Genomic DNA, 12884 nt, shown 5'->3' with positions numbered 1-12884 from the left:
TTGACAATCAAGGCCATGTTTGCCTAAGTCTCTTACATCACTTGGTGAAGACAAGTGTTTAGTACAATACTTTTTATTTTTAATCTTTTGCACTTTTTATTTGGTTTTGTATTAATGACTTTAATAACTAGTTACTTATGTTGAAGGTGATCTTTCCTTATCGTTTGTCCGTGGTGTCTTGGCATTATTTTACTGTCTATATAAAATAAAAGATTTTCACCATTCATATCTCCACGGTCTATATGGAGGTATGTTGGCTACCTGGTCGGGGGTTAAGGGAACGGTTTGGTAAGGGTCTTGCCCTTGTTCAACGTTTAGAGGTCCTGCTTGGGACCTGGGTCAAATTTAGTAGGATCTCCTTCAATGCCCATAGGTATTGGATGGCGGGGATCCAAACTCTTTGACCCCCTCATAAGTTAACTACTATTAATACTATAACCCGGCTATTTAGGACTGTATCCCTGCTGACTCAGACTACTTAGCCGAGGGTAACGTCACCGCCAAAAGCGGGGCCTACCATAATTTGCATTAATAACTTAATTCATTATCTTTCAATAATCCGACCCTTTAGGATTGTATCCTTGCTGACTCAAACTACTGGGTTGAGGGTAACGTCGCCTTCAAAAGAGGGGCCTACTACAATAACTAAGATAATCTCTTAAACAAGTGCAAAAGTGCGAAAATAATCAAAGGTTATACTAATACACGTGTCGGATCCAAGTGATTCATCTTGTCTATCTGTTTTTATTTTATTTTTCAGCATTTAGTTAGTTTTTATTTTTCTTAGTTTAAATCATTTTTCTAACTTTTTGATTTGGTTAGACGTTGAGGATAAACCGGTATTAAAAGCTCTTGTGTCCTTGGACGACCTCGGTATCTTACCAACACTATACTACGTCCACGATGGGTGCACTTGCCCATATGTGTGTTTAGTGTTAGTGAATATCGTGTTTTATAAATTTAAAACTTGGCTAAAAGTGTAAAAAGGGCTTAAATACTCATCTAAATTATATACACACCGACACGCATCATCGGGCATGTCACGTTTCTTCCTTTTCTTTGTATTTATGTTGGATTTAGCTGCATTTTTGCTTCTTTTGTTCATTTAAGCTCTTTTAACCCTGAAAATACAAAAGGAAGACAAAAGCACACTTTTTCCAACATTAGTACTTAAACAGGGTTAGTTTTATGCCTCATTTGATGTAATTTATATGTTGCATTTTACACACATCAGTTATCTTCCCCTATATGCAATTGAACATGAATTAAAGTAAGATTGAAGGGATTGAATCGATCTCTAACTGAAGCATTCATTCATCCATATACTAAAATCCCCCAATTACCCCTTTAGTGTCTTAAAACTTTGGGTGAAATACATATTTAACCCCTGTAAAATGGCTTACACATCCTTGTACATGGTGCTTCATAACTTGTAACATGATAGAATTACAATCTTATCCATCACATTTGCTTTATATAATATTATAGATAGATAGTTGAATAATATTTAATTTAATTAAATGTGTTAAAAAATAATTTAGAGTAAATTACAAGTTTTGTCCTTTATGTTTACACTATATTACAGGTGTTGTCTTTAAGGCCGTATTTTTCCCGAAGTTTTTGGTGGTGCATTCGTGCAACGATCAACGCGTCGCCTTGGAGGTGATCGATCGGTTTGGATAAAAACTGTATGTCCTTTTCCGTTTGCTTTGTCGCTTGCATCTCGTTAAACTTTTTGTTTTCGACGACTCGTTTATTATCTTGTCCCGGATTTTCATCACGTTTCGTCTCTGCTTGTTGGTTGTATCTACCTCTGCCATGGTTCGAGCCTCGGCCACGACCACGACCTCGACCGCGATTATTATAAGTGGAGTCTTGTCCTCTACCTTGCCCCTTCCGATAATTGTTACCATGGTTTCTTTTATGATTTTCTATTTTGGAAAATAAAAGCTTGCTTTGTGAGCCACCATCATTCCCGGCGTACAATCTTACCCGATCCTCAAAGGCTTTTAATCTGTCGATTGCCTCTTCAAAAGGCATGGTCTCAAGATCTTCCGATTGTTCGATTGACGCCATAATCGACAAGAATTTTATCGGCAATGAATTAAACAGCTTTCGTACCTGTACCTCCGGTTCAAGTGTGGTTCCAAGATTGTTGAACTTCCCTTCAATAGCACTAATCTTGGCTGCAAACTCATCTATCGTCTCGGTTTCTTTCATCTTCAGCATCTCCAACTCGGACCGTCACACATGGATCCTAGCCTTTTGTACTCTATCTGCTCCCAAGAAACGAACCCGAATGGCCTCCCATACTTCATGAGCTCTTGCATACTTTGCGACTTGCAAAAGTATATCCTCCGGAAGTGATTGAAAAAGGATCGCCATCGCCGTTTGATTTTTCCGATTATCAACGGCTCCTCCGGTTACCGGGTCGATTGCATCTGCTAACCCGTAAGCGCCTAGAATGGTTCATGCCACTACGGACCATGACGAGTAGTTTGTAGAGGTTAACTTTGGGCATTGAAGGTTAACATTCTGGTGATCACGCACGTTCGCTAATGCGTTGTTGGGTTGCTCTCCGTCGGCCATAGTCTTCGCTTCTTGATTTCTTCCTGATCAAAATTTCGTACCAAAAATTCAGCCCTGTTTACTATGGCTGATAGGTTTTGGTATAGTTAGTTTAGACACCCCGAACAATTCTCCTTTGATCTCTGAATCAAGAACGACAAACTCTACTCCGGAATTTAATCGGTTATACGCCCCGATTGAATCGCTTCAGGAAGCACCTACGAACCGTGCTCTGATACCAATTGTTGGAGGAACTGATATCAACGAACACACTTTTATTCAGGGGACACCTGAGACTCTTTTATTAATGAAATTCAAAAAAACTAACTATTACAAATAAAGTGTTGCTATTTATAAGCTACTAACTTGGAGATTACTCTAACCTATTTGAAATATAATAGGACTCCTCAATAAACTAAAACTATATCTATCTACTGAATTAATTAGATTGCCTTGCACTCCAAGTTGAGATAAGGATTAATTTTTCAAACAAAAACTCCCCGCCCCCTTCTACGTTTGGCAAACATGATAACTTTTTTATTAGTAAGATATTACTTTTTTCATATGACTATAATTTTTTTACAAGATGTTGAAAATATATACATGCTTCTTATAATCATAATCACTTTTATTCCTTTTATATACATTTGTTTTAATATGTTTTAATATATTTGTGTGACATGTACTGGGCTTTACATATGACGAACATATGACGACTGGCTGGGCTTTACATATGGACTACTGGACTGCTCTTGCTTTACATATGGACTATTGGGCTGCTGGACTACTGGGCTTTACATATCTGACCGACTTAACAAACAAGTTGATGACTGATCCATATAAGTGAACTGGCTACAAGTCTGTGTACATTGAAATAATCATTGTTCTAGATATTTCTCTGTAACACGTCGTTCTCTCTCCTAGGGTTTGTCTTGATTTCCTTCGTTTGTAAAGATCTAGTGTTTAGATCTTGTATCGTGAGTCAAGTTGTATATCAGATCATCAAGTTGATGATCTGTATGTGTTAGGAGTGTAAGAGTGTGTGAGTTTGTTATGTTCGTGATTGTTTCAGTGTTCAAGTGTTTTAATAAGAGTTTTGGTTGCTGATTTCATGTCTTTTGACATGGTATCAGAGCTCTGATACGTTCTTTGAGTTGTTCGCTTCCGTTATTAGTCTCTGATTCTTGATTCGCTGGTTAGGGTTTCATAGAGTTTTGGGGTTTTTTCATCTTCTTGTTGTAAGATCGGTGGTTTTATGGGTTATTCTGAACAGATCTGAAGAGTTGCTGGTTCTGGATCTGGTCATCTTGAGTTTGATTTGTGAAGATTTCGGTTGATTATTGTTAAGATTCTTGGAATCTTGGTAACTTCAAATCTGTTAGTTCTAGATCTATTGTTCAAGATAAGACTGCTCAGACCTGTGAAGACTTCAACTGCTCTGATTGACTGAAGAAGGTGTTATTGGTCTTGGTGAACTGTTTTTGCCGACTTTGGTTTTGCAGTGTAGGGTGTCTTTTTTGGTTGTTGATCTTTAACTGATATCTGTTTGTCTATTGTGTGTGACTGAATTAATAATGGCAGATCTTATGAACTTGTTTGGTGAAACTTTAATAAGTAAACTAGAACCAGATAATCCTTTGTATTTGCATGCTAGTGATTCTACAAGTTTAACTGTGGTGAATATAAAGCTTAAAGGAACTGAAAATTATACTGTATGGGCTAATGCAATGAGTTTGGCTTTGAGGGTTAAAAATAAAACTGGTTTTATTGATGGAACTTTTTTAAAACCTGGTGATAATGAAATTCTTGGTTCACAATGGGAAAGATGCAATTCGGTTGTTTTAGCTTGGATTTTAAATTCAGTTTCTGAAGAGCTTTATTTGGGTCATGTGTATTCGAAATCTGCTGCTGAGGTTTGGAAAGAGTTGAGAGATACTTACGATAAAGTAGATGGGTCTGTAGTATTTGATTTATATCAAAAGATTAATTCATTTTCTCAAAATGGCTCGTCGGTTGCTGAGTATTATCATAAGTTGAACATTATGTGGAAACAATTAGACCAGATTTTGCAAATACCTACTTGTACTTGTAATGCATCCAATCAGTATAATAACTTTAATCACCTTGTTAAACTAATGCAATTTTTAATGGGGTTGGATAGTGTGTATCAGCCTGTTAGGTCTAGTTTGCTGATTAGAGAGCCTTTACCTACTATAAAAGAGGCTTTCTCGATTATATCCAGGGAAGAATCTCACAGGAACTCTAATGGTTTTGTGTCTAAAGAGCAGAATGTTGGTTTTATATCTAAAATTAATTCTGTTACTGATAATAAAAAGAAGTTTTCTAAGAACATAAATCAGAATGTCAAGTGTACTCATTGTAATAAACTGGGTCATTCAATTGAGAAATGTTTTGAACTCATTGGATATCCTCCCTGGATGAAATCAAAGTCTAGTCAAGGGTTTAAAAAACAGGCTGTTAGCAATAATGTTGTTAATAGTGGTGTTTCTGATGTTAGTAAGTCTGATGCTGCTAGTTTAACTCCTGATCAGGTGTCGAAGTTGTTAGGTCTGTTAAATCTGAAATCTGGTGAGAATACTGTTAGCAGTAATATGTCAGGTAGATCTAAAAGTTTATTCTGTTCTGTAAGTTTTATGAATTTATTGTTTTGCAAATTTAACCAAGTCCTTAAAGGATATGGGTTGGGTTTGTGATTCTGGTGCAAACCAGCACATGGTCATGAGTGATAAAAATGTGATAAATCAAATTGATGTTTTTGATTATAAAATTAAAGTGAACCATCCTAATGGTACAAGTGCATTGGTTACTAAGATCGGTGATGTAAAACTTAATGACGAAGTCACTCTACATGATGTGTTTGTCGTACCAGATTATTGTGTAAATCTAATTTCTGTTCACAAACTTGCTAAGGACAGTAAAATAACTGTGTCATTTGATGAAAATATGTGTTATCTTCAGGATTCGTTAACAAAGAAAATCCTGGTGACTGGTAGTCAACATGAGGGGTTATATTTCTGTGGTGAGTCTTCTGTTGTGTCATGTTTTAGTTCAGATAGTGTAGATTTGATTAACTTGTGGCATGCTAGACTGGGTTACCCCTCTGAAATTGTGTTAAAAGTCTTGAAAACTTATTTGAATCTTAAAGGGTTAGATAAAAGTTTACCATGTGAAATATGTCATAAATCTAAACAACATAGAGATCTGTTCCCTCTTAGTGATCATAAAACCAAACACCTAGGAGAAGTTGTACATTTAGATGTATGGGGTCCTTATAAGGTAAAAAGTAAAGAAGGTTTTAGGTTTTTTCTAACTGTTGTAGATGATTACACGAGATCTGTTTGGGTTTATCTTATGAGGCATAAAGATGAAGTGTTAGAAAATATTAAACATTTTGTGAGTCTCATTAAAACTCAGTTTGAGAAAAGGTCTACTAGGACTTCTGTTTTACCTAAACGGTTAGATGATTATATTGTTGAAGGTAAAGTTAAATATGGTTTAGAAAAAGTTGTAAACTACTCTAAACTTTCATGTGATAACTTCTATTTTGTTTCTGGGTTGAATAAGTTGACTGAACCTAGAAATTATGTTGAAGCTTGTGTTGATCCTAATTGGGTTAATGCCATGAATGACGAAATAGAGGCACTAAATAGAAATAATACTTGGAGCCTTGTAGATTTACCTGCTGATAGGAAAGCTATTGGGTGTAAATGGTTTTTAAGATAAAATATAAGTCGACTGGTGAAATTGATAGGTATAAAGCCAGGTTAGTGGCTAAAGGGTTTAGTCAAAGAGAAGGTATTGATTTTGATGAAACCTTCTCTCCCGTTGTTAAAATGGTCACTGTTCGTTTTCTTTTTAAGAGAAAAAAAATACAAATCGGAAGCAATAAAACTGTTGGGATTAGTTCTGAAAAAACAAGTAGCCGATGTTTTTACAAAGGGGCTGTTAGTACATCAACATGTTGAGGCGTGTAAGTGGTTAAATCTGTTTGATGTATTTAGTAATAAAAGTGAGGGGGGGGGGTGTTGAAAATATATACATGCTTCTTATAATCATAATCACTTTTATTCCTTTTATATACATTTGTTTTAATATGTTTTAATATATTTGTGTGACATGTACTGATCTTGGACTGGGCTTTACATATGACGAACATATGACGACTGGCTGGGCTTTACATATGGACTACTGGACTGCTCTTGCTTTACATATGGACTATTGGGCTACTGGACTACTGGGCTTTACATATCTGACCGACTTAACAAACAAGTTGATGACTGATCCATATAAGTGAACTGGTTACAAGTCTGTGTACATTGAAATAATCATTGTTCTAGATATTTCTCTGTAACACGTCGTTCTCTCTCCTAGGGTTTGTCTTGATTTCCTTCGTTTGTAAAGATCTAGTGTTTAGATCTTGTATCGTGAGTCAAGTTGTATATCAGATCATCAACTTGATGATCTGTATGTGTTAGGAGTGTAAGAGTGTGTGAGTTTGTTATGTTCGTGATTGTTTCAGTGTTCAAGTGTTTTAATAAGAGTTTTGGTTGCTGATTTCATGTCTTTTGACACAAGAGCGTATCTTCTTTGTTTACACGCAAGATGATAGTTATCTAATATGAAGAGATGATTACTACCTTGTTAAAGGTAATTTGGTGATGAAACACACCCTTGTTGGAAGATTGAGGAGTAAACATAAGCTGAATGCGTACATTCATCCAAACCACTATTTATTATTTTAAGAAATTTTAACAAAGGGTTTTTTTAGTAGATTTTTACTAATTCTTACTATTTTTTTCCAAAATCATATAAGGTTTCTATTAATTTTTTCTATTTTTTTTCCAAACCAAGAGGGTTTTTATGAACCCTAAAAAACCTTCTGAATCCACCCCTACGTGTCATGATACTTCTATCTTAACTCATAAAATATTGAGAAGTTAAGCAAAACCTGACTACAAGTTGTCTCAAAGTCTAAGGGAAAGTGTTACAAAATTAAATTAACCTACTTATCTCCTTTTAGGTTCCTATACTTGCCAAGAATTTGATGTTTTCACGAGCTTAAACCACTTTTAGAAAATGTTTCTAAGATATGAGAACTCTTGATATTTCATACAATCTTTGAATTCGAAAGTAAAAATTTAATTTTAAATCATTCCTACAAGGCTGAGTTTTGAGTAAAGAAAACCATGACATGCAACTTAAACAATATGCTCATGAAAACACGTACCAAGTAGAGGTACATTAATTGGTTTTCTTTAATACCTGGTTCCGAGTATGATCGGGTATTAGAAACTCAGGTATTGAGAGAAATCGGGTAGGGTTCGGCATTGGCGAAGCCCCCCCCCCCCCAATTTCCCCTAAACCGAGGGGGGGCAACGTATATACCTATACGAAAGTACTATTCATAACACTACGCATCGAAAAGTTCGGGGGGGGGGGACATACACTATCCTGCGCCCCTGGGGTTCGGGCATGGACATGGATGAGAAAAACCATACACTATGTACCCGGGTAGGGTATGATCAGGTTTGGGTATAAACAGGTGTTGGAACCGGGTTTAAGAACTAAACTTTTTTATTATTTTACAAAAAGGTAAATTCGTTTAAAAATTTAAATTTGGTTTGTAATTTGTAAAACTAATTAAAGTAATTACAATAACATAAATTCACTCAATTATTTGCTTTATAATATGCACTAGATTTGAACCCCGTGTATTACACGGGCTGCATAAATGTAATTTTATATAATAAATAATAAAAATGATACATCTTTAAAAATAACTCGTGTATCGCACGTGTTGAATAAAATATAATGTCATGTGTTAACACTTACAGTCGTCAAGATTTATTGTTTAAAAATGAACTTTGGTGTACTATTCACTTATTATGACATTTCAGTTTCAAATGGGAACCTTTGATTCCTAGTTTACCATAATTTCAATCACCGAACTCCAAAGTATATTGTGGACTCAGGTTACTCTCGGAGTACTCCATTTGGTCCAGTGGGTGCCCCGAGAGTATTCATGATTGATTCTGTTGATCGTTCAAAAAAAAAAAAAAAACTCAGGATGTAACTTTATAATTATATAAAAATTAATTGTTTTATTATTATTATTATTATTATTATTATTATTATTATTATTATTATTGTTATTATTTAATATAATAGATAAGTAGAAAATACCGGAAAGTAACATAGAAATTTTTTTCATTGTATGGGATGCTTTATTTATTTCATTCGATCACTTGAGATTTTTTTAATTATTACTTTTTATTTGTTAAGTTTATTAATCATTTTTCTACATAATTATTTCAATTTGAATTTCTTATTTTCAAACTTGTGATCACATATCGGTGGGTTATTGGATTTTATCACCCTCAACTATCGGTCTTTGGTCCTTGCCACCCGCAACTGACACTTTGACACCCGGCACCCCCCAACTTGACTTTTTGTTTGTGCTGGCACCACCCAGTTAAATCTGCACTAACTTGGTTAGTTTTTTGTCCGACGTGGCACAAGTTTGTTGAGTTGGAGCTGCTTACGTGGCGATGATGTGTCTTTAAAGTTCATCTCCTTCTTTATAACACCAGATGTGTTTTTAAACTTTATCTCCTTCTTTGCCAACAACAATTCCCCCAAAAATTCTGGTATTAACAAAACCACAAATCAACCAAAAACCAGAGACGGAGTATTGTGGGTGCCAGGGGGTGCACCCGCCCACCCCAATATTTCGGTTAGAAGTGTACATGTTCCGATTTTTCCGTCGAAAATTTTAAAATTATATAGGATCGCCCCCCCGATTATTTTTCCTAAATTGTATATCCTAAATATTTATAAACTTTGTATATAAATAATGGGTAGTTTGGTAAATATACACTTTGTTTTATTTGGAACTATTATTATTTGACCCGATTTGAATCGAATAGCCAACCCGACCCGACTCGAAACATAACGATAGGAAAAAAAATTTGGGTCCCATTACTTTATGCCCCCACGAAACTTTTTGTTAAGCTCCGCCACTGCCAAAAACCACAATTCAACCAATTCCCCCAAAGATTCTGGTATCAACAAATGTATGCAAAAACTCACTTGTCAAGAATACAAACTGTGGTTGAAGATGAAGATGATGAGTACATACCAAAATATCAAGCTGCAACTGCGGCCATACGAGCTCTTCCTGATGAAGATCCACACAGCTGGAAACAACAAGGTAAGATCCACTCCGCGTACTGCAATGGGGGGCGCAATATGGAAATGAATGGTCTTCCGGATGTAAAACTCCAGATCCACAACTCCTCGCTCTTCAATCCTTTCCACTAGGAATGATACTTCCTGCCATGCTAGAAGCCCCGGTGTTTGACGATAGAAATAGACCAAATCAGTTATTGAACCCCTTGTTTGATCCTTTCCGGGAGGTGAAGCACCTCCCTCCCGCCATCGTTGATCTCCAGTACCATGGCACAAAGAGTGGGCTTGGCTGTGTAGACAAGATAAATACTAATCTGTCCACAGTGTACAGTCAGATGATCAACCAAACTTCCGATACCTCTTCGGGACTAATCCCGGTGATGATGGTAAAGGTACTCCTGTGCGACTCGTCGGTGATGAAGATGATGATGATGCTTTGATAAGGGGTTGAAGATGAAGATGATGATGATTTGATTTTATTATTGAATTTGGGGATATTTATTGTCTGTACATGTACATACACATATTAGTTATATATATAATTGGCCACCTCATTATGACACCTCATCAAAAACAAGCCACGTCATCAAAAAATGGCCATGTCAGCGAAAAAACTAACCAAGTTAGTGCAAAGTTAACTGGGTGGTGCCAGCACAAACAAAAAGTCAAGTTGGGGGTGCCGGGTGTCAAAGTGTTACTTGCGGGTGTCAACGGCCAAAGGCCGATAGTTAGGGGTGATAAAATCCAATAACCCCATATCGGTTGAATGGTATTCTCAAATAGTAAAACATTTTTATTTAATTATTATTTGTGTAGATATAAATAATAATTATCTATAATTAGGTAGAAGAGTTTAAATTAAATAATATTTCGTAGGAGATTATCTTTAACTAATTAGAAAATATTAAATTAAATGATAACTAGTTGATTTTTCGTCCGCGCGTTGCGGCGGGGACCCAACGACTATAAAAGGCGTGTCAACAAGGGCAAGCAGATACCGAATATCAAAACATAAATAAAAATGACGTGGTAAGGATAGTCACTCCGTCCTAAAAAAACGATTTTAAATAACCTAATATATAATAATAGGGACGTTGGAAATTTAGTTGTTTTCAGTTCAGTTAAGTTATTACGGTGCTAACACGTTAAAATATGGATGAGCTCGGTACCGGTAACGCCACCGAAAGTATCGATCTCGAAAATCATCGAAATTAGGTACCGGCACCAAAAATGCTCGGTACAATACGGTAAGGTATTTGAAGGTAAAAATCAATAAATACAGGTATGGTACTAGACCGGTGTCGAAGCGAAAGTAACGATTCTGAAAACGCCAAAAGGTGGGTACCAAATTGGTACCGAAAATGATTTGGTATAGCAAATTTGGTAACGATACGATACCGGTTTGATTACAGGATTTGATACGATTTGCTCAACAATATTCTAAATATCCAAGTTAATTTTGCATGCTACAATTCATTCATTACAGAAAAAGACAAAAAAGAAAGCAAAATAAGTTGTCATGTATATAAAACCTCATTTAAACGAAATACAGTTTACTTACTCTGTGTATGAAAAGTAATCCAAACGGTGCAATTACTTGCATTGCTGCGTTGCTACAGGATTTGATGAGCTCGGTACCAACCGGTACCAAAGATACAGTTACCGAAATCCCCAAAAGTGGGTACCGGTACCGAATATACCTGGTACGGTACTGTTCGGTACCGGTTGGTGTTGGTACGACACCTGTATTTGAGGGTAAAAACCGGTGAATACCGGTGCCGAACCGGTACCAAAAACACACCGGTTTGATAAATTTGGTACCGGTACGAGTACCCAATACCATTTAGGGGCTGTTTGGTAGCCTCTTAATGACCATTCAGATGCTACCTCTTAATGGTTCAAAACCTCTGAATGAATAAGAGGTAACCTCAAGTCTGAATGGTTAAGAGGTAACATTTGAATGGTAAATCATCACATGTCACATTCTTCTAACTTCTCATTAGTAAAATTTTTAAACACACCGGTTTGATAAATTTGGTACCGGTACGAGTACCCAATACCATTTAGGGGCTGTTTGGTAGCCTCTTAATGACCATTCAGATGCTACCTCTTAATGGTTCAAAACCTCTGAATGAATAAGAGGTAACCTCAAGTCTGAATGGTTAAGAGGTAACATTTGAATGGTAAATCATCACATGTCATATTCTTCTAACTTCTCATTAGTAAAATTTTTAATGATTCCATTAAGAGGTAGCCTCTTAATGACCATTCATAGGCTACCAAACAACCCCTTACTCATCTGTTAGTTTCCATTTCTAATTTTAATATATATGTTACTATTCATTACATTCAAAATTTAATATATAGGTAATAGGTAATAGGTAATTATTCATAGAGTATATGGCCTAATATGATGACAAGTGTCCCAAACATGGTTTTTTTATTATATGGTATAGATTTTTTTTGAACTTAAATATAAAAGTTGTGAAGCAAACATAAAAATATAGTTTAAAAGTTGGGTGTTCTATCAGTATTAAAAACCAGTATTAGGTATAGGTAGAACTGGGTTTGGGTATAAGGTATAATTGGTTCCGAGTATTTTTCGGATACAATTATTGAGCTCAAAATGTATACCATATTCATACCCTACATGTAGGGTTGGGCTTGATTAAAGGTATAAAATACCCGGTACCAAATAACCGATTCCAAGTTTTTTCTTCGTCCGGTTTCAAGTATAGGGTTTTTGTGCACCTCTAGTACCGAGTACCCGACTATACTACTATACTAGTTACGAGGCCCATCATGCTCCCTATAGCCTACCAGCCCAATACAATCCACATCACGATTCTTTTATTTTGGCCTAAGAATCTAAGTTAAATTGCTTTTTATTAAGATTAGGTAAGTAGTTTTATTAATCAGATAATTATTCAAATAAATTAAGTTCATTTTTAATTAATTTAAAATTTTAAAAAATAAACAAAGCCATTGTCTCCGATCGCAGGTAAATAGGGGTTACAATTCAATAAAACTACTCCGATTTACAGGGGGGTATGGAGGGTCCCTGACTGTTCGGTCGCCTGAACTTGGTGTATAGTGTAGTACTCGGG

At 35.8% G+C, this 12884-nt stretch overlaps 1 protein-coding gene across 1 annotated transcript; it reads left to right on the top strand.

The window, feature by feature from the left end:
• Positions 1–3445: 3445 nt before the first annotated feature.
• Positions 3446–7154, top strand: LOC118484126. Its single transcript, XM_035980045.1, has 2 exons — positions 3446–5187; positions 5548–7154. The coding sequence occupies exons 1-2, from the start codon at positions 4143–4145 to the stop codon at positions 5580–5582; spliced, it is 1080 nt and encodes a 359-aa protein (XP_035835938.1). The 5' UTR covers positions 3446–4142; the 3' UTR covers positions 5583–7154.
• The last annotated feature ends 5730 nt before the right edge of the window (positions 7155–12884 follow it).

Source organism: Helianthus annuus, chromosome 11 (genome assembly GCF_002127325.2).
Source record: "Helianthus annuus cultivar XRQ/B chromosome 11, HanXRQr2.0-SUNRISE, whole genome shotgun sequence".
NCBI lineage: Eukaryota > Viridiplantae > Streptophyta > Magnoliopsida > Asterales > Asteraceae > Helianthus > Helianthus annuus.
This window is presented reverse-complemented; position numbering and strand designations above follow the sequence as displayed.